The sequence below is a fragment of the Nerophis lumbriciformis genome, linkage group LG29 (assembly GCF_033978685.3).
Source record: "Nerophis lumbriciformis linkage group LG29, RoL_Nlum_v2.1, whole genome shotgun sequence".
In the NCBI taxonomy this organism is placed as follows: domain Eukaryota; kingdom Metazoa; phylum Chordata; class Actinopteri; order Syngnathiformes; family Syngnathidae; genus Nerophis; species Nerophis lumbriciformis.
This window is the reverse complement of record NC_084576.2, coordinates 6,675,001-6,702,607: the sequence shown is the minus strand read 5'-3', so window position 1 is coordinate 6,702,607 and position 27,607 is coordinate 6,675,001. Positions and strand designations below refer to the sequence as shown.

At 40.4% G+C, this 27,607-nt stretch overlaps 1 protein-coding gene across 1 annotated transcript in view; it reads left to right on the top strand.

The window, feature by feature from the left end:
* Nucleotides 1-6,479: 6,479 nt before the first annotated feature.
* dnaaf9 (dynein axonemal assembly factor 9) overlaps nucleotides 6,480-27,607 on the top strand; it is an 82,183-nt gene continuing 61,055 nt past the window's right edge. Inside the window, exons 1-13 of the mRNA XM_061925135.1 lie at nucleotides 6,480-6,658; nucleotides 19,723-19,802; nucleotides 19,875-20,000; nucleotides 20,072-20,196; nucleotides 25,095-25,191; nucleotides 25,268-25,374; nucleotides 25,451-25,528; nucleotides 25,621-25,722; nucleotides 26,704-26,759; nucleotides 26,832-26,967; nucleotides 27,240-27,321; nucleotides 27,448-27,484; nucleotides 27,563-27,607. The exon at nucleotides 27,563-27,607 is cut by the window's right edge and continues 40 nt beyond it. Coding sequence (XP_061781119.1) covers nucleotides 6,603-6,658; nucleotides 19,723-19,802; nucleotides 19,875-20,000; nucleotides 20,072-20,196; nucleotides 25,095-25,191; nucleotides 25,268-25,374; nucleotides 25,451-25,528; nucleotides 25,621-25,722; nucleotides 26,704-26,759; nucleotides 26,832-26,967; nucleotides 27,240-27,321; nucleotides 27,448-27,484; nucleotides 27,563-27,607 — 1,127 coding nt within the window. The 5' untranslated portion in view covers nucleotides 6,480-6,602. The remainder of the gene's footprint in view (nucleotides 6,659-19,722; nucleotides 19,803-19,874; nucleotides 20,001-20,071; nucleotides 20,197-25,094; nucleotides 25,192-25,267; nucleotides 25,375-25,450; nucleotides 25,529-25,620; nucleotides 25,723-26,703; nucleotides 26,760-26,831; nucleotides 26,968-27,239; nucleotides 27,322-27,447; nucleotides 27,485-27,562) is intronic.

Here is a 27,607-nt window from a genome sequence, read left to right as displayed (position 1 = left end):
TCTTTCAAAGGGGAAAACTATTGATAAATGATAAATGATAAATGGGTTATACTTCTATAGCGCTTTTCTACCTTCAAGGTACTCAAAGCGCTTTGACAGTATTTCCACATTCACCCATTCACACACACATTCACACACTGATGGTGGGAGCTGCCATGCAAGGCGCTAACCAGCAGCCATCAGGAGCAAGGGATGAAGTGTCTTGCCCAAGGACACAACGGACGTGACTAGGATGGTAGAAGGTGGGGATTGAACCCCAGTAACCAGCAACCCTCCGATTGCTGGCACGGCCACTCTACCAACTTCGCCACGCCGTGAATTGAAATTGATGAATTTAACTTCAGTAGACTGCGCTCTCTTTGTACAAAGTAAACATTAAATATGAACAATTAACTAAAAATATAAACTAGTAATTAAAGACTAATATGTACAAGACTGATGAGACAAGATGACACTTTTACTGTAAATACAAAGCTTTATCACTTGGACTGTTCAACCCCAGGCCACTCTTGTAGCTGAATGTTTTCTACATTTTAAGATTAGGAACCATATGTGGCACTCTGGACATCATTCGTTCATTCATTGGTATTATTTATGTTCTTAACTGGGCCACCCCCATATCTTTATAAATGACATGTCATTTGTAAAGACATGCCAGGCTGACAATAGGATAATGTAAACAACACTGCCAGAGCCGCAATGAGTTTATAGTAGGTGTGTGAATGATCAACAATCAATATTATTGGCAGAAATAGAGGGCCCCAAAATCAAATTTTGCTTAGGGCCCCATGGAGGCTTGGGCCGGCACTGGCTGCATGAGACACTGCACATTGATATAGTACTGTGGAAATTGTTGTCTTCTGTGCAAATTTAAAGAAAGTGAACAGTATGTGATTTACTGCAATACTGTCATTCTTTTAAGTTTTGGTTTGTTGGAATTGTTTACATATTGCACAGCTTTTATTTTTCTGTCAATACACAGTGATGCCTAAAAGGCAGGGAGTAACTCAACCCTCTTGAATAGTTTCTACCTCAGTGCAGTGGAAATGACAAATGAGGTAGTTGATACATAGAAGAGTTTTTTGTTTGTTTTTGGTTCAATCGTAGACGGGCTGTTCTTCATGGTGGTTTTGAAACTGCACCATTTTTTTCCTCCGAATTTTCAGCGAACTTGAAGTGTTTGGTCAAGAGGATCGTTTGTGATATGTACATTTTCAGAATGCTCTTGTTCTATTTTTATTTCGGTAAAACATGGAAAACAATCTGAAGTTGTCTTTATTTTTAAGTTATCATGCCACGATTTTACCTGTCCGGCCCACCGTGGAAATAGATCTTCCTCCATGCGGCCCCTGAGCTAAAATGAGTTTGACACCCCTGTTCTAGACCATTTAAGCTACAATACAACCTCTTCAATCAAGTCTTGGAGGATGTTCATTCACTAGTTTAATTTTGTGGAAAGAACAGACATCACACAAAACTATAGACATTTCAAATGGCAACTTTCTGAAAGACTCAAATAAATAAGGAAAATAAATTGTGGTAATCAGTAACAGTTTCATTTTTAGATCAAGAAAATATTAAGAGGACTTTGATAAAATAAGACCCCTGTTTTAACGGAAACCAAGCTGGCCGACTTTCTGTTTATTTTCAAATATGGTTCCTTGAGACTTTTGCATGCGTCCTCTCATGAGAGACGTCTTCATCGATTTACGTGATGATACATGAATCTAGTATCGGGGGTGTTATTTTTTTTATTCAATTTTTAAATTTTATGCCCAATTTTTTCACGGCCCGTTGCCATCTGCGCGAACACCTGCTACTCATTTCCTCTTGACAACTTAAGCTCTCCAGTCCCTTCACGTGGCGCCAGTAGATTTCCTGATGGTTATTGCTCGATACTGAAAAATCGATACCGCCGATACTAAATCTTTGTGCTTTAATATCGATCCTCAAATCACAATATCAATACTTTTGATACTTTGGTTTAGGGGGGTGTCCAAACTTTTTCCACCAAGGGCGGCATACTGAAAAGTCAAAGTATACTAGGACATATTGATATTTTTTTTAAATAAATAAAAAAATACTAAAAACAGATATTTTGATCAGCTTTGTATTATTATTGACTCAGTATATTATTATCAATTACGGTATATTTTTTCTCACATTTTTACTGTTGTTTTTTTTTTTAATATAAGAATTGAATACCCATCCATCCATTTTCTACTGCTTATTCCCTTTGGGGTCGCGGGGGGCGCTGGAGCCTATCTCAGCTACAATCGGGCGGAAGGCGGGGTACACCCTGGACAAGTCGCCACCTCATCACAGGGCCAACACAGATAGACAGACAACATTCACACTCACATTCACACACTAGGGCCAATTTAGTGTTGCCAATCAACCTATCCCCAGGTGCATGTCTTTGGAGGTGGAAGGAAGCCGGAGTACCCGGAGGGAACCCACGCAGTCACGGGGAGGACATGCAAACTCCACACATAAAGATCCCGAGCCCGGGATTGAACTCACGACTACTCAGGACCTTCGTATTGTGAGGCAGATGCACTAACCCCTCTACTACCGTGCTGCCCAATATTAATAAAATAATTGTGTTACTGCATATCCTCGTGTGTCAAAAATGTTGCCAACACAAAAATTATAATGTTCAGTTACACATTTATTTTATTATGGTAGTTGTATTTTTTTGTAATTAATTCATATTTATTATTATTATTATTATTTTAATTAACTACCTAAACTTTGTTCATATTCTCAATATATTTTTTTTTATTTTGAGAGCTTTTAATATTTTAAATGGGGAGGGGGGCATGTTGTTGAAAAAAATGCTAATAGCAGATATTATAGCTATTTAAAGACACAACTTTGTGTTATAGATGACCAGAGGTGGGTAGAGTAGCCAGAAATTGTACTCAAGTAAGAGTACTGTTACTTTAGAGATTTATTACTCAAGTAAAAGTAAGGAGTAGTCACCCAAATATTTACTTGAGTAAAAGTAAAAAGTATGTTGTAAAAAAAACTACTCAAGTACTGAGTAACTGATGAGTAACATACACACACATATCATATATATATATATTTATATATATATATATACACACACACACATGTATACATATATATACACACACATATATATATATATATATATATATATATATATACATTGATATATACAGTATATAATTTATATTTATTTTTTTGCCGTTTTTGTTTACATGTTAATAGTGTTTTAATGAATATACATGCATGTTTAACACATATAGATTCCTTTCTTTCATGAAGACAAGAATATAAGTTGGTGTATTACCTGATTCTGATGACTTGCATTGATTGGAATCAGACAGTAGTGATGACAAACGTCCACGTTTTCAAATGGAGGAGAAAAAAAGTTCCTCCTTTCTGTCCAATACCACATGAAAGTGGTTGGTTTTTCGCATCTTATATGTCCAGCTTCCATATTCGTTTTTATACACTTTACAAGAAATACATTGGCGGCAAACTCCGTAGCTTGCTAGCTTGTTTGCGCAGGCTTTCGGAGACTCTTATTTTGAAAGCGCAGGCGCGATGGAGCGGCACTTTTATTGTGAAGACAGGAACTGTGCAGTCAGTCTTTAGGCTTTTGACGCTTTTGAAATAAAAAAATTTCTTTTTTCCTTCACACTTTTGATTGATTGATTGGAACTTGTATTAGTAGATTGCACAGTACAGTACATATTCCGTACAATTGACCACTAAATGGTAACACCCCAATAAGTTTTTCAACTTGTTTAAGTCAGGTCATGTGACCCCTGGCTCTGTTTGATTGGTCCAACGTCACCAGTGACTGCATCTGATTGGTGGAACGGAGTGAACGTCACCAGTGACTGTATTTGTTGAAACGCAGGCACTATGAAGGTCTGTCTGACAGACCAAAACAAACAAAGCGTGCATTAACAGATCGATAAAAATTAGTAACGAGTAGCGAGCTGAATGTAGATAAAAGTAGCGGAGTAAAAGTAGCGTTTCTTCTCTATAAATATACTCAAGTAAAAGTAAAAGTATGTTGCATTAAAACTACTCTTAGAAGTACAATTTATCCCAAAAGTTACTCAAGTAGATGTAACGGAGTAAATGTAGCGCGTTACTACCCACCTCTGTAGATGACCAAGAATATTATTATCAGTTTAAAAATATCCGCTTTTCCTCAATACATTTCAATTTTTTGCTCTTTTTCTTACATTTTAAAGTTGTTGTTTTTTAGATGGATATGTTTTTATTTGAAAATACACAACGTTTTTTTTATTTTTATTTTAGCCAACACCTTAGGTATATTTGCACAACGTGTATCGGATCGGTATCGCCAATACCAGTCTGAATTGTATTTAGTATCGGATTGGCAAGAAAATCAGTGATACTTATTTATGTCATTGCCTGAAATAAATAAATAAATGAAATGAAATTTTAAAAATCCGGTTTCAGGGCAAATCACTCTACGGAGACAGCCCTCGCAAAAATGACTAATGATCTACTGCTAACGATGGATTCTGATGCGTCATCTATGTTGCTGCTTCTTGATCTTAGCGCTGCTTTCGATACCGTCGATCATAATATTTTATTAGAGCGTATCAAAACACGTATTGGTATGTCAGACTTAGCTTTGTCGTGGTTTAACTCTTATCTTACTGACAGGATGCAATGCGTCTCCCATAATAATGTGACCTCGGACTATGTTAAGGTAACGTGCGGAGTTCCTCAGGGTTCGGTTCTTGGCCCTGCACTCTTTAGTATTTACATGTTGCCGCTAGGCGACATCATACGCAAATACGGTGTTAGCTTTCATTGTTATGCTGATGACACCCAACTCTACATGCCCCTAAAGCTGACCAGCACGCCGGATTGTAGTCAGCTGGAGGCGTGTCTTAATGAAATTAAACAATGGATGTCCGCTAACTTCTTGCAACTCAACGCCAAGAAAACGGAAATGCTGATTATCGGTCCTGCTAAACACCGACATTTATTTAATAATACCATCTTAACATTTGACAACCAAACAATTACACAAGGCGAATCAGTAAAGAATCTGGATATTATCTTCGACCCAACTCTCTCGTTTGAATCACACATTAAGAGTGTTACTAAAACGGCCTTCTTTCATCTCCGTAATATCGCTAAAATTCGTTCTATTTTATCCACTAGCGACGCTGAGATCATTATTCATGCGTTCGTTACGTCTCGTCTCGATTACTGTAACGTATTATTTTCGGGGCTCCCTATGTCTAGCATTAAAAAATTACAGTTGGTACAAAATGCGGCTGCTAGACTTTTGACAAGAACAAGAAAGTTTGATCATATTACGCCTATACTGGCTCACCTGCACTGGCTTCCTGTGCACTTAAGATGTGACTTTAAGGTTTTACTACTTACGTATAAAATACTACACGGTCTAGCTCCGTCCTATCTTGTCGATTGCATTGTACCATATGTCCCGGCAAGAAATCTGCGTTCAAAGAACTCCGGCTTATTAGTGATTCCCAGAGCCCAAAAAAAGTCTGCGGGCTATAGAGCGTTTTCTATTCGGGCTCCAGTACTATGGAATGCCCTCCCGGTAACAATTAGAGATGCTACCTCAGTAGAAGCATTTAAGTCCCATCTTAAAACTCATTTGTATACTCTAGCCTTTAAATAGCCCCCCTGTTGGACCAGTTGATCTGCCGTTTCTTTTCTTTTCTCCTCTGCTCCCCTTTTCCTTGAGGGGGGGGCGGGGGGGGGGGGGGGGGGGGGGGGCACAGGTCCGGTGGCCATGGATGAAGTGCTGGCTGTCCAGAGTCGGGACCCGGGGTGGACCGCTCGCCTGTGCATCGGCTGGGAACATCTCTGCGCTGCTGACCCGTCTCCGCTCGGGATGGTGTCCTGCTGGCCCCACTATGGACTGGACTCTTACTATTATGTTGGATCCACTATGGACTGGACTCTCACAATATTATGTCAGACCCACTCGACATCCATTGCTTTCGGTCTCCCCTAGAGGGGGGGGGGGGGGTTACCCACATATGCGGTCCTCTCCAAGGTTTCTCATAGTCATTCACATCGACGTCCCACTGGGGTGAGTTTTTCCTTGCCCGTATGTGGGCTTTGTACCGAGGATGTCGTTGTGGCTTGTGCAGCCCTTTGAGACACTTGTGATTTAGGGCTATATAAATAAAGATTGATTGATTGATTGATTGAAAAAAATCGCACGTAGTTATTGCATCGAGATTGCGCTGTCAAAAAGACCCCAAACAGGACAAGACCATAGCGTTACAAAATGGGGGTGGGGTGTGACTTTCTGACAAATTCAGACATATTCACCTCTTTGGACTCTTCTCGATGCAAAACAATTGTAAAACAGACGAAGTAGCCATAAAATACAATATAAATAGACATAGTCCACGTCGACTCAGATATATGTATTGGCACGTACCTCGGCGTGTAATGGTTGGCTCCGTTGCTATGCTAGTGTGGACATTCTCGATGGTGATGGAGAAGATGCAGCTCGCTCTCTGGCCTGGGAAAAGCGAGATTTTAACCACATAAAACACATCCCTGCCACACAGCGACGATACCAAACCATGGCCGGGATTAGACGGGCAACCGGGAAATACCCTGGCGTCAACCCCGCCGTCAGGTACCCGCAATGTTATGTGTTTAAACATGGCGACCGTCCTTGCTAGCAAAGCTAACGTGCAGCTGCTCGTCACTCGCCTGTCAAAACACTTGATTTACTGTTGTGTTTGTCGCTTAACCTCGGAGATGCTTGTGCTGCCCAACATGTCGGCTCGTCGGTGTGAAAATAAAACAATCGTGGAAGGGACAGAATAAGATCGCGACAAAGTTGGGTTAGATTATACTTCAACAAGCGTTGCTATGGTTAGCTTAAACAAGAAAAGCCACCACTGTGACGTCCTCTGTTTTTCATTGCAAAACAAATGTACTTGTTTTTAATACTTAGCGAGGAACCTTCTTTTTGCAAGTAAATCATCTTCTGAAATGACAGTACAGGAGGTCTTAGAATAGATGATGTCATAACAAAATGCAAAGATCGATTATCCATCCATCCATCTTCTTCCGCTTATCCGAGGTCGGGTCGCGGGGGCAGCAGCCTAAGCAGGAAAGCCCAGACTTTCCTCTCCCCAGCCACTTTGTCCAGCTCTTCCCGGGGGTTCTAGATTAATCACATTTTATTTGTACAATATGAGATATATATTTTTTTTAGAATTCAGATTGATCTTTTTAAAATGGACGCTACATATTAATTAGGGGTGTAGCCAATGTTCCCTCTAATTTTTTCATGTGTGTGAGCCAACGCAAAAACTCCCTGAGCATTCAGTGGAGCCCATGTGAGCAACATCAGACGTGCACACTGTGGCTACACCAGCAGCACACCTGTCCCAAACCTGACTAAATAACAAGTTCAATCTCCATCCATCCATTTTCTACCGCTTGTCCCTTTCAGGGTCGCTGGAGCCTATCTCAGCTGCATTCGGGCGGAAGGCGGGGTACACCCACCTCATCGCAGGGCCAACACAGATAGACAGACAACATTCTCTTATTATTATAATCAAATCAATCAATCAATCAATCAATCTTTATTTATATAGCCCTAAATCACAAGTGTCTCAAAGGGCTGCACAAGCCACAACGACATCCTCGGTATAGCCCACATAAGGGCAAGGAAAAACTCACCCCAGTGGGACGTCGATGTGAATGACTATGAGAAACCTTGGAGAGGACCGCATATGTGGGTAACCCCCCCCCTCTAGGGAGACCGAATGCAATGGATGTCGAGTGGGTCTAACATAATATTGTGAGAGTCCAGTCCATAGTGGATCCAACATAATAGTAAGAGTCCAGTCCATAGTGGGGCCAGCAGGACACCATCCCGAGCGGAGACGGGTCAGCAGCGTAGAGATGTTCCCAGCCGATGCACAGGCGAGCGGTCCACCCCGGGTCCCGACTCTGGACAGCCAGCACTTCATCCATGGCCACCGGACCTGTGCCCCCCCCCCCCCCCCCCCCCCTCAAGGGAAAGGGGAGCAGAGGAGAAAAGAAAAGAAACGGCAGATCAACTGGTCTAACAGGGGGGCTATTTAAAGGCTAGAGTATACAAATGAGTTTTAAGATGGGACTTAAATGCTTCTACTGAGGTAGCATCTCTAATTGTTACCGGGAGGGCATTCCATAGTACTGGAGCCCGAATAGAAAACGCTCTATAGCCCGCAGACTTTTTTTGGGCTCTGGGAATCACTAATAAGCCGGAGTTCTTTGAACGCAGATTTCTTGCCGGGACATATGGTACAATGCAATCGACAAGATAGGACGGAGCTAGACCGTGTAGTATTTTATACGTAAGTAGTAAAACCTTAAAGTCACTTCTTAAGTGCACAGGAAGCCAGTGCAGGTGAGCCAGTATAGGCGTAATATGATCAAACTTTCTTGTTCTTGTCAAAAGTCTAGCAGCCGCATTTTGTACCAACTGTAATTTTTTAATGCTAGACATAGGGAGACCCGAAAATAATACGTTACAGTAGTCGAGACGAGACGTAACGAACGCATGAATAATGATCTCAGCGTCGCTAGTGGATAAAATAGAACGAATTTTAGCGATATTACGGACATGAAAGAATGACAGCAGTCATTTCTATTTCTAATATAAGAGTTTAGGCCCACTTACAATGACAATAACAAAAAAATATTGTTTTTCATGAACTGTGTACTTGTATTGTTTGTCTGGGTGGAGGTCCTGCTTTGGAAATAATTTGTACCCCTTTCAGACATTGCATTTACCGTAGTTCCCATTAGAACATTCACATGTTGCACAATGAGATGTAAGCAGGGGATCATGTGTACATTCCTGCAACTTCCTGTTTGTAAAAAAATATATTTTTATTAAAATATACTAACAGTATTTCATGATTAATATTTATAAATTAAGATTCCTAATAAATTACACTAGAATAAGCACATATTTGATTGGTAAATCATAGTGTAACGACCTGGAATGACACTTAATGTGTGGTGTTGGAGTTGTCCGACTTTTTGTGTGGCTGTAAACGCATCACCGGCTAAACATGTGTTGGTGCTAGGGATGTCCCGATCCAGGTTTTTGCACTTCCGATCCGATACCTATATTGTTTTTGCACTTCCGATCCGATACCGATACTGACCGATACCGATACTGGCCTATCCGAGCATGTATTAAAGTTTAAAGTTATTTAGCCTACTTAGTTGTCAGAATCATGTTGAAAAGGGTTTTAGTACTCTTGATAACAACTAGCCAGCTGAATTAGGGGAGTTTGAATAATACACAATGGTTGGTAACAAGAAACTGACCTGTTTATTCAAGGATAAACACAAAATAGACAAAATTATACATGACAAACAGAAATGGCATCATTGAACTAGGGCTGGGCGATATGGCCTTTTTTTAATATTGAGATATTTTAAGGCCATATTGCGATACACGATATACATCTCGATATTTTGCCTTAGCCTTGAATGAACACTTGATAAATAAATGATAAATGGGTTATACTTGTATAGCGCTTTTCTACCTTCAAGGTACTCAAAGCGCTTTGACAGTATTTCTACATTCACCCATTCACACACACATTCACACACTGATGGCGGGAGCTGCCATGCAAGGCGCTAACCAGCACCCATCAGGAGCAAGGGTGAAGTGTCTTGCTCAGGACACAACGGACTTGACTAGGATGGTAGAAGGTGGGGATTGAACCCCAGTAACCAGCAACCCTCCGATTGCTGGCACGGCCACTCTACCAACTTCGCCACGAAATGTCGTGTCCGTGTGTCGAAAATTGTTATGCGCTTATTTTTTTATTTGATTTTGTGCGTGGCATAGATTTGCCGTGCGCAGAGGACGCTTGAGCAGTGCGCAATTGCGCAGGCGCGCACCTTAGAGGAAACGTTGGTCACACGGCTGCGCTAGCATCACAGCTAACGTTAGCCATGCTGTTACCTCTCTGCTGGGAGAGGGCGTATACGTATGTGACGTATGACGTGACAGTATGTGACGTGTGTAAGAAGGTGCGCTTGCTGTCTGTGAGAGGGAGACACAGAAAAGAGTGAGAAGAGCCTGTCGTGTAATGCCAGCAGCTAAAAGCAACTGCGTGAGAATCCACAGACCTGTGGATGTGTTGAAGGTGTGCTGGAAAATGCGGAACGGAAATTAGGGAGCAGCAGAAAAGTGGAATGTATTATTTAAATCGGTGCGTTGGAAAACGCGGACCGGAGTTTTTTTTTAAAACTGGATCTGGATCGGCATTTTCCCATGCTTTGCCGATACGCATTTTTTGGTAAATATCGGCGGCCGATCCAAATATCGGATCGGGACATCCCTAGTTGGCGCAAGTAACAAAGAGCGAGCGGCTGCTGTTGATATAACAAAGTTGGTTTTGGTCTGGTTTGTACTGCAGAAAATGACCAGTTTTGCTAGATATAATTTTTTTTACTAATGTTTTGGTGATGTGTTTATGGCTGACAATAAAGAGTTTTGCTCAGTAAAGTGATCGATGGAATTAATGTCCTCAAAGCGTCTCGACAGACGTTACAATATTTGAACAATGATGACGAAAACAGTTTTCTCTGTTGTGTCAGTGTGTCGAAAATTGTTATGCCCTTTTTTTTTTTTTTGATTTTGTGCGCAGCATAGATTTGCCGTGCGCAGAGGGCGCTTGAGCAGTGCGCAATTGCACAGGCGCACACCTTAGAGGGAACGTTGGGTGTAACGATTAATCAATATATCGATTTATATTCCTTAAATTCAATGGCGGGCCGTGCGTTTCCCACCTAGGCCTTCAGTGATGTCTGACTTCAATGATTACCTCTCAAAATACCTTAATTGATGTCCCCACATGACCATTGCTGTAGAAATACTATACAGAAGCACATTAACGCACTACCGGGCATTGTACAAAACGGGGTATTTTCTGGCGCATATCAACGCGCATCAGCAATTAAAACATATCTTATGTGGTACTGTCAAAATTAAAATTGCAAAAACATATTGAACATGAAAAAATAAAGAAATAAAATATATGAACTCACATTTCAGCTGAGCTAGCTTCCCGAGTTGGTTGACAAGATGTAGTTTCTCTTTAAATATCCTTCTTGGAAATGGCCTTGCAAATATAAGTGTCGTCTTGTCTAATCATAAAAGATGCAGGCGAGGCATGTTGGTTGAGTTCTTAAAGTTTACTCCACAGCATGCTCATCAAAAACATCCCGCTGCATGTCTACATTCAACAACCTAAACGGGGCTACTGCGCACGTTCTTCACTACTGTGGCATGCTGGGTAATGGAGTTCTTATGTTACCTAGCTCATAACATCACTATATATCATCTAGAAGGCCTTACTGACAACAACTTGTGATCTGATTGGCTATCGCAACTGTCTGTCAAATGTTTGTGTCCGTTCACTTACAGTGCACAGACGCCTGCATTATTGATTCTGAAGGCTCTAGGCAGATTTCATTCAGCATGGCAACATAAGCTAGCTGAATTCTGATTGGATAAAAACTTTATAACTTAAAAACAACAGCGCTGGAAGGAGCATAATATGACATGAAGAGAATATGAATACTTTTAGATATTTAGGGAAAGTAAATGAACAATTAGTTTTATCTTTAAATATGATCATGATTTCTGGTTATGTTAGGCCAGCAGAGAAGGCCTTGCTGGCCCTGACGGCACACCATTGCTTAAATTCAATTACATCAATCTATGCTCGGCAAGTTTGCCTTCTGAAAGATAGTTATCGATCCAACATTGTTTTAAAAGGAAAGGAATTAAATTAATCGATACTAAAAAAGGAACACGTTGTATTTAACAATGGCAGAATTAATATGAAGTTTATCACTTTTTCACAATGAGGACTTTAAACGTAATTTAAGTCTGTCAGCCCGCCTGTGCCATCAGGCGGCAAAACAAGAATGGCTACGGGGCGAGAAAGGACTCGACGACTGCAAACGCGATAAGACAATATCATAAATGACAAAATTACAGCTTTCAGCTACAGCACGATTGCAAAAGCCACAACAAATACAAACGCCGCAACACCACTTCAAGAGGACCAGTGTCGCCACAGTTACCTTGAAAAACTAATCTGATTAATGACTACTTTAGAAAATAACTTAGTTACTTTTAAAAACAACTAATCAGTAAAGTAACTATCAAAGTAACTTGTAATCTAACTTAGTTACTTTTAAAATCAACTAATCAGTGAAGTACCTAAGTTAGATTACAAGTTACTTTAATAGTTACATTCAGCAATGAAGCTCCCGACATTACCCCCGCCACCTCAACATAAAAGTGACAAGCGGTTTTGCAAATAATCACTTTATTTAACATCAACAACTGCACATAAGACAAACATTAGTTTTATATTAAAAAAAAATAATACTGACAGTCTTTCTTCACTGCACTTACATAAATACTTGTTTTACATATAAAAAAAAATAAATAATAATGACAGTCTTTCTTTACTGCACATAACCGTACTTGTTTTATCTATAAAAAAAATAAAAATGACAGTTTTTCTTTACTGCAGTTGACATAAAATCTTTGTCCATCCATCCATCCATTTTCTACCGCTTATTCCCTTCGGGGTCGCGGGGGGCGCTGGAGCCTATCTCAGCTAAATAAAGATTGTCTTTTTTACCTGACTGTTAATACTGCAATGGCAAAACCTACAAATACAAATGTAACTATTAAATTATTTTTAACTTTTCTTATGAACATTGAACCTGTTGTTCACAACATCAGAGCAGCTAGGCGTGGTTTTACAAAACAAAACCGTGTATAACACCACATGTTAGCTCTAATGATCAAGTTATGAGTCAAACAGTGGCATGGGGCGAGTAAACCAGTGGTTGTACCTAGTTAACAAAAGCCTCTCAAACCTCTTGTCGGACAGTCTATTCCTTCTCGGCGTGAGGACCAAACCTCCCAGACTGAAAAGCTGTTCCACAGTAGCACTCGATGGGGTTGGAGAGTTATACTTTAAGAACATTTTCTTAATTTTTGGAAACCGATGCAGTATCTGCAGGTCATAGGCTGACAGTAGGCTGTAGTCCATGACTTAAATGTTGGCAGAGTAGGTCTCCTCTGGCTGTGCCTCAAAAGTGAAAAAGTCCATCTCACCTTGGCTTGCAGAGGTTGTGGGCACACTGGCAAGGCTCTGTGCTGGGGGACCAGTTGTGTAGCAGAAGCCCTTTTACTCGCTCTCTTCTATCTGGATCTCTCAGCCATCGGAGTTTGAATTTTGGACAACTGACAGCTGCGAGAAGGGCATCTTTGTCGTCCAGCACACCGGCAAAACGAGTCTGAATAGCCTAGAAAATATGTTTATGCTTACAAGGGCTACTTGTGCAAACCATGCCTAATGTGGGATCGATATTATGGATTTAATTTTGCAATGATAATTAATATTCTGTTCCATGTTTATGAATAGTGTGATGAAAGAACATTTTAACTAGCTTAAAGATGGAACATACCTGCACTATAACATCTGGAAGGCCTGCAGTCACCTGGAGAGCCCATCTTTCACTGCAAGGGTCTTCTGCGGTAGAACTTCAAGTGTGGGTAGTAAAGTCCCATAAGGACAGTCACCTTGTAGAATGTCCAGTGCTGCAGTCAGAGGCTTCATGGCAGTGTAGTACTCATGCAGGAAATGGTACTCTTTTTCTTTGAAACACGTCACTCCCAGCTTGGCGTACAGAGTAGTCAGGTCACTCATGGGGATTTGTACAATTCTATTCACTGCATCAAAGGATTTCCACCTTGTGGATGTTGGTACCAGGAACTTTCTTTTGCTGACTTCTTCCACTGTTTCTGATGCAACGGTAGATCTGCTTTATTTGGCCCAAAGAGCTGCACATTTTGCTGTGCTGCTCCTATTCACAGCCCTGGCCTCTGCATCGGTTGTTAAATATTTCTCCACATCACTTGTGGAGATGATGTTGATGGTGTGTGAAGCACACCTGTGGTGTGAGAGAAGGGACAACTGGCCATCACTTTCGTTCTCAGCTTAGAGGATTCCTAACAGATCTAAAAAAGTGACATCATCATCTGTGGGGGCAGACCCATCCTCCTCCGCCTCATCATCGGACTCTGTGACAGGCTGATAAACTTTAAACGTCTTGACAAAGTTGGACCCGTTGTCGGTCATTGTTGCCACTACTTTGTTGAGTAGTCCATATGAAGAGTGAATGTTTTCGATTTCTGCACCAATAACATCATGAGTGTGTCTACAGCGAATTCTCCGACAAGCCAATGCAGCCTTGTTGCGCTCTAAAGTGGATCTACTGATCCAGTGGAGCATTACTCCCATGTAGCTGCGATTGTGCGCAGTCCAAATATCTGCGGTAGATAACACAAATTCTACCTCATTCAGTGCGGCTTTCAGGTTGCTCTCCATCTGTGCATATGCCATCTCCAGGTAAGACGAAAAAAGGATGTTCTGTGAGGCAAGTCCGCGTTGATCGTAGCGGGGATCTTGTTTATTATGGCACGAAACGAAGGCCACTCAACTGTGTTTAAGGGCAGCATTTCCCCGACAACATACTGCCTGACCAACTTCTTTAACTCCCCCCCTCTTAACGCTTTTGCACGAAAGTCCAGCTTCTGTTGTTTGGGTGGTGGGGGGGGGCCTGCTGTATCAGTCTCACAGCTCTCTCCTTCGCACCACCTGGTGGGACTTTCACTGTTAGTTTGATTGTGCCGTGCCCTGACTCCAAATGTTTTTTTCAAATTTGAAGTTGTGTTTTTGAAGGTGGATGATACTTTGTCTCCAGGACAGAGTGTACAGCGAACCTTTATATTGCTGTCTTTAACGGACAGAAACGCGAAATAATGACTGTATTTCCAACATGAAAACGCGTTTCTCTCTTCGCCCTCCATTGTTGTTTACTTTGGTGTCGCACACGTGTGTTATCCTCATGCCGAAAACGTGACTTGTCGCTTACGTGACGTCACTTTCCAAGACCGCATGAAGAAATAAAATATATTTTTACGAGGGAAAATTACAAAAGAAAAAAATAGTAACGCACGACTTAGATTCAGTAAACTTTAATCTGACTACTGGTTTGGAAATAGTAACGCGTTAGATTTGTCGTTAATGAAAAAAGACGTCATATTAGACTAACGCGTTACTAAGTAACGCGCTACCGGCTTCAGTGCAGAGGACACGATGGACACGACAAAAGTGACAACAGAGCACGTTACGGCGACGGACTAACTTCCTGAACATAGTATATTAGTGTTATTGGAAGAGTAAAACAAGTCATTTATGACTGAAAAAATGGTTACACTTCACCTACTTTTCCAATGTTTTTAACTTTCCATCTCAGAAAGTCGATGAGTTGCCGAAACGTCTCCGCTGTCACTTCTGTTCTGTCTTTGTATTCTTATAATTTGGTTTATAGCTATTGTGTTATGTTATTTTCTTGTGACTTTTCTCTGCTATTGTGGCTGTTAATCAAAATGAGAGTAGTGGCATGTCAAACCACTGCTCATTTAACCTGAAAATATTTGGTTGAACTTAATTTTTTATATTAATTTATTTTGTAGTTGTGTTAATTCTATGTCAAAAAACAACAGTAAAAGTATCAGGTAAACCTACTTTTAATTCAACCCAAAAAGATGTTGGTTGTCTGCGATGAGGTGGCGACTTGTCCAGGGTGTACCCCGCCTTCCGCCCGATTGTAGCTGAGATAGGCTCCAGCGCCCCCCGCGACCCCAAAAGGGAATAAGCGGTAGAAAATGGATGGAAGATGTTGGTTGCACTTTGAATGATATTAATAATGTCTTATTGTATGTTGAAAAACAGAAGTAGCAGGTAAATCTACTGTTAAAATGTTGGTTACTGTACTTTTATTGAAATGTGCTTGAATGTTAAAAATGAGAGCAGAAAATGTTTGCTCTTGTTAGTTTAACCAAAAGTGCAAGCAATAATCTACCTTCCAAAATATTTGGGTTTACGTATTTTACACGCATTTGACATTTTACACTGTCACCATTAGAACTTTTTACAGATACAGATACAGTACAGTAATACAACACCATTGGTGTTTGTTATTAGCACACTGACTGCATCGGCTGTAGCACACACAGCATTGTTTCCTGTAACCACTTTTGATTGGCCAGCAGGCCAAGGACGCAAGGCTCGACAATTCCGATTAAATGTGAAGCAGGAGGAGAGAAAACAAATAAAAACACCTCAGCCTCTTGGAATGAATATTTGCAGAAACTAAAACCTCGATGTCGATTAATTACGCAGCCCTACTGTCAACGCACCAGCAGTTTATCACGAGCAATATTGGACACTAACTGAGACAAGTAAACCATAACCAAGGCGACATTTTGTCCAAAATAATGGTGACTTGGGCATTTGTTAACTGAGATACCACTGTACATAAAACAATAGGATTCACATTTCACACGTTGAAGCTTTAATTCCTTTTATAGCAATAGCCTATAATTTTTGAATGCAAGTTTGGCCCTCAAGCAGCCATTTTTTAAAATTAAAATGAGCCTTGTGTAGTAGAATCCCTTATATTCACAGCAATTGTGGTCCAGTTTTTTACAGTACTTCAAGTTTCATTTATTTAAACACTTGACAAAAAGGGAAGACATTTTTTTATACATATAGTCTGAAATGGACTAGGCAGAAGCTAAAGCTTATTACACCCTATCCCAGTGTATTTACAAAACAAAAATAGAAAAAAAACTACCCATGTCTTATGCATGCAGTTGTACATGTTTTTGTTTTTCTGTTCATCACAAAAAACAATTATGAAAAAGCTGCCTCCCCTTAATTTTACATCATTAGCATCCTTTGTCAACATATTTTTTTAAATAATTGATTTTTCAAATGATTTTAAATTTAATTAAAGTTTTACAGTTTTTTTTAGCTTTTTGTTCAACTTATTCCGTGCTTTAATTCCAACAAAAGACACACAACGCTGCTTTGCACTCGTTTTCACAAATGTTTTTTTTTAAACATTTCTTTCTTTCGGATATTATTAACACAGTTTTTGAAACAATCCCTGAATATACACTGGTAACTTGTTATTGTTTGTTATACATCGACTAGACCCTTGGATTTTAGTGTTTGTAATGTAATGAAAAGCTCATTTGTATGTGCCCTGTAAGCCACTTTATTCACAATGCGGATCACTCTTTTTTTTGAATGATACTAATTTGATTAGGATTAGTTTTATAAGTGTTTCCCCACACTTCTAGGTATTAGGTCATGTAGGGGAGAACCGGGGAACAGTATACAATATGTAGTTTTTTTCATTTAACAGTTATTTGACTTAGGATATTATTGCAAGACTGTATGCTGGATAAGAACATGAAAGTTGCCCAAACACACTGTCTAAATATCAACAAACAGTCCACTCCAGAGGTGGAACTTGTTGTTTTTTTGTTGGACTTTCCGTTTTGTCTGTAATAGGCTTCGGCCGATATTCGATAAGACAATTAACAGACGATTAATGAAAATTAAGTCGGTAAGTTTTCCAGCGTTGATAAATCTCCATGTGCATGCTTCAATTGCATTGACGCTTGCCGTTGCTTTCAGCAGCTGCACACGTTTGTTAGCATGTAGCAGCTAACATGGACAAAATTATCACAAAACAAAATACCACTGCACCAATGTGGCAATATTTCAGTTCAAGATGAGCCTATCAACACTGGGAAGCCAGTTTGCCGAATGTGTTCTGCATGCCCACTTGAAACACAACCACTCGACAGTCCACACGCACTTTGCGCTTGTTGAACAAGCCAGGTCAGTGTAAACACCATCCATCGATCCATTTTCTACCACTTATTCCCTTCGGGGTCGCGGGGGGCGCTGGAGCCTATCTCAGCTACAATCGGGCAGAAGGCGGGGTACACCCTGGACAAGTCGCCACCTCGTCACAGGGCCAACACAGATAGACAGACAACATTCACACTCACATTCACACACTGGGGCCAATTTAGTGTTGCCAATAACCTATCCCAAGGTGCATGTCTTTGGAGGTGGGAGGAAGCCGGAGTACCCGGAGGGAACCCACGCAGTCACGGGGAGGACATGCAAACTCCACACAGAAAGATCCCGAGCCCGGGATTGAACTCAGGACTACTCAGGACCTTCGTATTGTGAGGCAGACGCACTAACCCCTCTTCCACCGTGCTGCCCCTAGTGTGTAAACTAGGGGCACTATTGTGTAAACACAATAGTGCAAAAATAGCGTGCTCGTATAGAAAGTGTGGTTAAATACATCGCCAAAGACATGCTGTCATTGAATACTGGTATAAAACTAGCATTTCTGAAAGGGCTGCAAATGTTTGACAGACATTTGCCATGTCTTGTCAGTGTTCTTCACTCAGAATCTGCCAAATGTAAGGGTTTTTTTGGCACATGAGCTGTTAATACATCTGCTCATCGTGTTTGTATTGTTACTCTGCACTTTTGTTTACAAATGTCCTAACTTGATTGCCTACATGTTTAATATTGAAGTGCAACTTTTTTTGTTAATAAATTATTTAGCCCTTTTATTTATTGTTTTACTTATGTATATTTAGGGTTGCCCGACCCACGCCGTAACCTATTTTATTGTTTTTGGTTGTGATTTTTAGTCAAGTGCAACATTTTGCTAACAAAATATATTTTATTGTTATTATTTATTTGTCCTATTTAACTTGGGATGTTTTCCTTGCAATTAGGGATGTCCGATAATGGCTTTTTGCCGATATCCGATATTCCGATATTGTCCAACTCTTTAATTACTGATACCGATATCAACAGATACCGATATCAACCGATATATACAGTCGTGGAATTAACACATTATTATGCCTAATTTGGACAACCAAGTATGGTTGTACTTTTTAAAAAAATTAATAAAATAAGATAAATCAATTAAAAACATTTTCTTGAATAAAAAAGAAAGTAAAACAATATAAAAACAGTTACATAGAAACTAGTAATTAATGAATATGAGTACAATTAACTGCTAAAGGTTAGTACTATTAGTGGACCAGCAGCACGCACAATCATGTGTGCTTACGGACTGTATCCCTTGCAGACTGTATTGATATATATTGATATATAATGTAGGAACCAGAATATTAATAACAGAAAGAAACAACCCTTTTGTGTGAATGAGTGTGAATGGGGGAGGGAAGTTTTTTGGGTTAGTGCACTAATTGTAAGTGTATCTTGTGTTTTATATGATGATTTAATAAAAAAAATTAAAAAAACGATACAGATAATTTCCGATATTACATGTTAACGCATTTATCGGCCGATAATATCGGCAGGCCGATATTATCGGACATCTCTACTTACAATGTTAAAATATACAAGGAATACAAGGTTATTGCATTTGAAAGGATATACATGCATTGTTATTATGTATTATCATTCCATCCATCCATTTTCTACCGCTTATTCCCTTTGGGGTCGCGGAGGGCGCTGGAGCCTATATTACATTAATGGTTAATTTGGTCTCATAAAAATAAGGCAATATTACCGTTTATCAGCAATAATTTGTAGGTCAATATATCGACAAGCAAAATGTCTTATTGGCCCAGGCCTAGTATGTAATGTATTTGTGAGATAGCACCTTTCAAAAGAGTACATAGCTAAATAAGCTGTTACTCTTTGACATATGTATTTCTAGTTGCTGCCGTCTGCGTCAGGTTCAGTCTCTGCTCAGTGAGGGTGATACTTCCACTTCTGATGGCGTCCTGTGCTCTCTTGGTAAGGAAGTTTAATATGAACAAATTGATAGTTTCTGTGGACTATGCTCATTCCATATGTGTTGTGTTGTAGGAATTGACAGCAGGTACAACGAAGGCTGCACAGAGCTGGCTAAGTACCTCTTCTATGGCCTCTATGGAAGAAGTCCCTTTACCATGGAACATTCCCTGGAGGGATTCTCAGAGGACATGCTGGATGGTGAGTATCTCAAGTAGTTTTCTTGTTTTTTTTTTGAGTATATCTGCAACCTTTGCTGGTCTTTTTTCCAGACGTCATCCTTCTGATCAAAGCGGAGTGTGTACACCTCTACTGCAACCCTGTCAACTTCAGCTACTTGCTGCCTTACGTGTCGCACTGGAGGAACCTGCACCTCTACTGCATGACGGAGGTTGAGGTTTGAGCACGCCAATCTACTGCCTTAGATACAAGTTTCTGTAGGAGCAAGACTCAATGGCTTTCTGCATTGTTGTGTCAGCAGCAGCCATGAGGCCACTTCATAACATATGAACTAGCTTAAATGTTCACTAATCGATTTTTAAACACCTTTTTTCAAGCCATCGCCACTTGTGTTCAATGTGCATACGGTTTGTTGTTCAAGCAAGTGGCATGCTAAAGTTAGCGAGACAGCTTTAGATGTCGGTAATGTTCCCGCATTAAAAAGAAAGAAATACAGTCAGGTCATTCTCATAACATCGAAAAAAATAGATGTCGGTCTATCATCCATCCTCACATTTGTCACTTGATTGACATACACAGCAGCCGAGGGTCTTGTAAGTTGTCGACTGATATGCTGCAAGTTCAGCATAAAGACAGGATGGCAGACAGGAACTCGAGAGGCACGTCGATACAACACAACTGCCAACAACTGGCCTTCACAATATAAGTGCTGCACACTACATCCTCTGTCTCTGCCACTAAAACAGCTCACATAAGCTACCAAACTAAGAAGTTAGCCTGCAATTTTTTCTTCCAAAGAGTACAGTGCTTCCGGAAAGTATTCACAGTACCGTATTTTCCGCACTATAAGGCGCACCGGATTATTAGCCGCACCTTCTATGAATTACATATTTCATAATTTTGTCCACCAATAAGCCGCCCCGGACTATAAGCCGCGCCTACGCTGCGCTAAAGTGAATGTCAAAAAAACGCTGCGCTAAAGTGAATGTCAAAAAAACAGTCAGATAGTTCAGTCAAACTTTAATAATATATTGAAAACCAGCGTTCTAACAACTCTGTCCCAAAATGTACGCAAATGTGCAATCACAAACATAGTAAAATTCAAAATGGTGTAGAGCAATAAATAGCAACATAATGTTGCTCGAACGTTAATGTCACAACACACAAAATAAACATAGCGCTCACCTTCTGAAGTTATTCTTCATTCGTAAATCCTTCGAATTCTTCGTCTTCGGTGTCCGAATTGAAAAGTTGCGCAAGCGTGGGATCCAAAAATGGCCGGCTCCGCCTCGTCGAAGTCATCGGATTCAGTGTCGCTGTTGTTGTGCAGCAGTTCTGTGAATCCTGCCTTCCGGAAAGCTCGGACCACAGTTGTGACCGAAACTATCTGCCCAGGCATTTACGATCCACTGGCAGATGTTGGCGTATGTCGACCGGCGCTATCTGCCCGTCTTAGTGAAGGTGTGTTCGCCTTCGGAGCTGTGTGAAAAAAGCCACCCGGCCTCTTCGCGTAAACTTCCCTTAACCACTCGCTCATCTTTTCTTCATCCATCCATCCCTTCGAGTTAGCTTTTATGATGACGCCGGCTGGAAAGGTCTCTTTTGGCAAGGTCTTCCTTTTGAATATCACCCTGGGTGGAAGTTAGCATGGCAAGCTAGAACCACAGTGAAGGATGACTTCTCATTCTCTGTGGTGCGAATATTCACCGTACGTGCTCCCGTTCCACAGTGCAGTTCACAGGAATATCAGTTGCTGTGAAATACGGTAGTAATCCGTGTGCGGATGGAGAGATTGCGTCTTTTTATGAACCGGATCCTTGTCCTTTGTAGGAGCCATTTTGTGGTCTTTACAGATGTAAACAGGAAATGAAACGTACGGTGATATCCGCGCGTTTTTTCTTCTTCTTCCGGGGGCGGGTGAAGCGCTTCCTGTTCTATGGGGGCGGGTGAAGCGCTTCCTGTTCTATGGGGGCGGGTGCTTTCCTTGGCGGTTGCTTGCGTAGAAGAAGAAGCGCTTCCTGTTCTACCGGGAAAAAAGATGGCGGCTGTTTACCGAAGTTGCGAGACCGAAACTTTATGAAAATGAATCGTAATAAAGCGCACCGGGTTATTAGGCGCACTGTCAGCTTTTGAGAAAAATTGTGGTTTTTAGGTGCGCCTTATAGTGCGGAAAATACGGTACTTCACTTTTTTCCACATTTTGTTATGTTACAGCCTTATTCCAAAATGGAATTAATTCATTTCTGTCCTCAAAATTCTACAGACAATACCCCATAATACCAATGTGAAAGTGTTTTTGTTTTTTTAATTGCAAATTTATAAAAAAAAATAAATAAAAAAAAAATCAAAGATGCGCAAAGATATGTGTGGCAAACTTGTGGCATCATATTCTAAAATACTTGAGGCTATAATTGCTGCCAAAGGTGCATCAACAAAGTATTGAGCAAAAGCTGTGAATACTTAGGCGTATATGATTTAACTTTTTTTTTTTTTTTTTAAATAGATATTATTATTTATTTATTTTTCACATTGTCATTATTGGGTATTCTCTGTAAAAATTTGAGGACAAAATTAATTCATTCTATTTTAGAATAAGGCTATAACATAACAAAATGTGTAGAAAGTCAATACTTTCTGGATGCACGATATACAGTAAAAATTAGTACATGAGCTGGACAAAGTAAGAAGCTAAAAACCAACCTCTTCCATATGGAAAAGGGGGGGTACTTTTTTCATAATGTCACATTCCAAGTTGTGGAATTTATCAGCATCCCTGTCTGATTCAATTCAACACATTTGACTTGTTCATTTTATTAATAGCTGGCCTGCTGAAAAAGTGTGTGCATCCCTGGTGTTGTTTATAGAGTAATGGAGTTCACCCTGCCATTGGCACCCTTTCGTTACAAAGAGTATTGATTGGGAGTCGGGAATCGTCACCCCAAAGAATCGGAATGAAATCAAAAGATTTAGATTTAGATTTATTGGTCTCCGTTGGGCATACTTGCCAACTCTCCCGGATTTTCCGGGAGACTCCCGAAATTCAGCGCCTCTCCCGAAAACCTCCCTGGACAAATTTTCTCCCGAAAATCTCCCGAAATTCAGGCGGAGCTGGAGGCCACGCCCCCTCCAGCTCCATGCGGACCTGAGTGAGTGTTGACAGCCTGTTCACACGTCCGCTTTCCCACAATATAAACAGCTAATGATCGAAGGCGAGTTCTTGGTTTCTTATGTGGGTTTATTGTTAGGCAGTTTCATTAACGTCCTCCCAGCGGGGTAACAACACACAACAACAGCAGTCAAGTTTTCGTCTACCGTAAAGCAGTTCGTCTGCCGTAAACAGCAATGTTGTGACACTTTTAAACAGGACAATACTGCCATCTACTGTACATGCATATGTGACCCACCCATAATGTGTCACATTTTTGTGTTGATTTATTTATTTTATTTTGTGGTTTGAATTCGTTTTTGGAGCTGTCATTACACATTTATCAGTATTCACATTGGTCAGTAGGGGGCAGTAGGGCGTTTCTTCCCAATTAAATGCTATCACCTGCAGACCGGAAGTGTCTTGTCATTCTGATGAGAGCGACCAGTCTGTGAACAATTGAAACGTCCTGTGTGCTTTTTCCTCCTGTATAACAGGTTAGTTTTGGTGAATCAACTCACTGAATAATATCCATGTGATCTTTATAAGTTTAAGTACACATTCTGATGGTGGAGCCTAACTCTAAAGTGTTTGTGAGTTGTAGTTTGTATTTGTGAATGAATCCAGTGCACAGCTGCAGTAATCAATACAAAAAGGCGACGTGAGTGCGCAATGTTTATATAGGAACTTCTGATCCTAATTCAGACAAGGATGGACAATTCAACCCTTAACTCAACAATGAGTAGATGAGTGTTATGTGTGTGTATATGTGTAAATAAATGAACACTGAAATTCAAGTATTTCTTTTATTTATATATATATATATATATATATATATATATATATATATATATATATATATATATATATTTATATATATATATATGTGTAATTAAAAAAAAAAAATATATATATATATATATATATATATATAGCTAGAATTCACTGAAAGTCAAGTATTTTTTATATATATATATATATCTTAACCACGCCCCCAACCACGCCCCCGCCCCACCCCCACCCCCACCTCCCGAAATCGGAGGTCTCAAGGTTGGCATGTATGCCGTTGGGGAAATTCATTTTTACTGCCGTACATTTAAACAATAGACATTACACATTACAAAACAAAAATAACAAAAATACATCATACATGACCAACACATTTTTAGGCTTGTCAGACAGATCGGCCGGGCCTGCTGTTAAGGGCTGCTATAGCTGCAGGGATATGGTTTTTCCTGAGGTGGGCCCTCAGGAATTTGATGGTTCTGTACCTGTACCAACCAAAAGTTGTTGTAAGTTTTATATCTCTTGTGAAACCCATTTGAGTAAGTCGGCATCTAAAATTTTTTTTTTTTTTGTATCATCACAAAAGAATACGATTGAAAAAAAATGTGCGACGAGGACCACAGAACCGGGAATGTGACTCTAATGCAGCATATTACCTGCCACCGTCTTGGCTGCTCAGCACAATATGGCTCCAGCGACAAGACAGGAAGAGGAATGAAAATGAGTTGTGTTAGAAACTTACCTCCCAGGCACATTTTAATAGCGAGTGCAAAATGTATTGCTTTTAAGTTTTAGTTTTCAGCAATCAACTTCTTGTTGCTCCTGCATTAGAGTTAGGAATATAAGACGGTAGAAAACCCCTTTCTCCACGTCCTTAAATGATACACTTCCATCATGAGTCATCCAAGGACAACGCTTTTGATTTCATTTGCATATTTGCAACTGCAATTTAGGAATAATAGAATGTTACTTGAAACATTACCTTGTGGTGCAGGTAGTTTTAGAATAGCTGCAGTTTGATCCTGGAACAGATTCATTTTGTTTACATTATGTCAAATGGTGACATTAAAGCGACTTTTTTAGGCTGCACTGCACTTCTTCAAAGCTGAGAAGTCCCAATCAGGGGTTGGTTTTCCTGTTGCCTCATTTTGCCCCTGACTTGGCACCGTGTCCTCCTCATGCAGTACCAGGAAGAAGAGGCGGCAGAGGAATTCAAGATATCCAGTTTTGTCACAATGGTGCAAGACTGCCATCGCATCGGTGTGCCCTACAGCTCCCTGGGTATACAGTACTTGACTACATTCAGCATATTACATGTACTGCATTGTTACTTACGCTGGCTTCATGTGACTTTCAGGACACGTGCAAAAGTTTGACATCTTCATGGTGGAGAAGTGGCCCCTAATCCAAGCCTTTGCTCTGGAGGGCATCGGCGGAGGAAGCTTTTTCACCATGAAGTACAAGGTGTGATGTGTTTTATTGTCTGACTTTATCTTTTACTTCTTGCTCCGCTTTAACGGTCACTTCCCGTTTTCTTCAGTTGTCAGACATGAGCGAGCAGCTGTGGCAGCTTTACAGCCGACTGGACTCAGTGTCTCTGGACCAGCTGCTGGCCCAGGTACTTGGTAAAACTGATAGGACGCTGCCACCATCTATGAAAATTGTAATTTTGGTCCAATGTGATGTGTTTTACACTGTTGTCTCTTCCAGGATTTGAGCAGCTTTGAGAGGCAGTGGAGCAGCTTTTTCTCCCGGATGGATCTGGAGAGTCACATGTCCATCTTGGAGCTGTCGGAGGCTCAGGCAGGAGAGGTAAGACGACACGCTACAACAAATAAAGTTCTTGTATGTGCACAGTGCACCTGGAAAGTAGACAGTTGTACAGCGCTTTACTTTTCCCACATTTTGTTATGTTACAGCCTTATTACAAAATAGAATACATTCATTTTTGTCCTCGAAATTCCACAGACAATACCCCAGAATGACAATGTGAAAATGTTTTTTAAATGTCTTTTGAAAATGTATTAAAAATAAAAAACCAAAATACATGTACAAAAGTATTCAGAGCTTTTTGCTCAATACTACTGATGCACCTTTGGCAGCAATTACAGCCTCAAATGTTTTTGAATACGATGCTAGCTTTGTTTGCATTAGCTAATATGCTAACACGTTTACGAGTGTCTGTGTTAGTATTATTAACTTACAACAACATTATTCTTGTATTGTTCTTGTTTAACAAATTTCTCAGTAAATTCACCAAAACGTCACCGTGGTGTTGTTAAGTCAGTTTAGCTGATTGGAGAGCTAGCTTCCGCAGCTCGTGGGTCCGTGACGATGACTTCTATTTTGTTTGATCAGCCGTTTTACTGCTGTGTTACAGACACCATTTAGAAACAATCATGGTGGTGTAAATAAACATTTACAGAATCTTATCGTGTAAATAATTCATTTTACAATGTATATATCTGCGGCATATATTCCGGTGCGGCTAATATATAGAAAATATTTTTCTTCTCAAATTTAGTGGATCCGGCTTATATAGTCTATAAAATATGGTACATGTAATTATTATTTATTTATTTATTTTATTTTTCATAAATCACCCCCCCCCCCCCCCCCCCCCCCAAAAAAAAGCATTTTCACATTGTCTTATGGGGTGTTGTGTGTAGAATTTTGAGGGGCGAAATGAATTAATTATATTATGGAATAAAGCTGTAACATACCAAAATATGGAAAAAGTGAAGCGCTGTGAATACCTTCCGGATGCACTGTAGTCTCCACTTTACTTTTCAGGCCTTCCGTATGTATTACTGCCACGGACTCATCTCAAGCAACATCTCAGACAAAAGGTAATTTTCACAAAGTAGTTTAATAACACCAACGCAGTTTTAATGTTAAAAAGACACTCTTTGTATTTCCAGTAAGGACCGGCAGCCATTCGTGTTGTTTGGGGCACACTCGTCCTCAGAAGACATGGACAGTTACTCCTTCAACTTTCCCTCTGAGAGTCATCAAGTCCGCAACACGGGACCTACTAGCGGGGCAGCGAGACACATGGTAAGAAGCAGCATGGTACAGATTTAATGCAGCTGAAGGTTGTTGTGAATCTAGCCCTGCAGCACCACCTAGTGTTGTCATGTGGACGGAACACTAGCATGACAACATGTCGAGTGTTTGGACACATTCCAACCTGCTGCAGTTCATTCTCTCTAAAAAACATGTTACAACACCACATGCCAGTAAAGAATTCATTTGGTTAATGCATTTTTTTGTGTTTACTTTAAGTTTTTACAGGACTTTTATAGGATTTTTACACTTTCCATCCTCAGATATTGCAATGTGTTGCCCCAAGAGGAGCGTTAGCTTGCTGTCGGACCTATTTCTTTGGAACCACGCACACCCCGTACCTTGGTGAGCCACGGTTTGACATTATTTCAGTCATGGTAGTCTAACCTAGTTTGGTGTTAAATTTCAGACTACAGAACCGCATTAGCTTATCTGGTGTTTTCGTTATATTTTCATGTATGTCATCCACAGGGAGTGAGCGCACAAAGCCCCAAAAAATGGAAGTCTTGTAGGTTGTTTTTTATTGCAAAATGTACAATTTTTCTCTTTGAGCAAAACCAGGACTTAATTGCTTGTCACTTCCCAGGCTTTTGTCTCGCGTTTACTCAGCTGCGGTGCAAGCGGTTCTCGC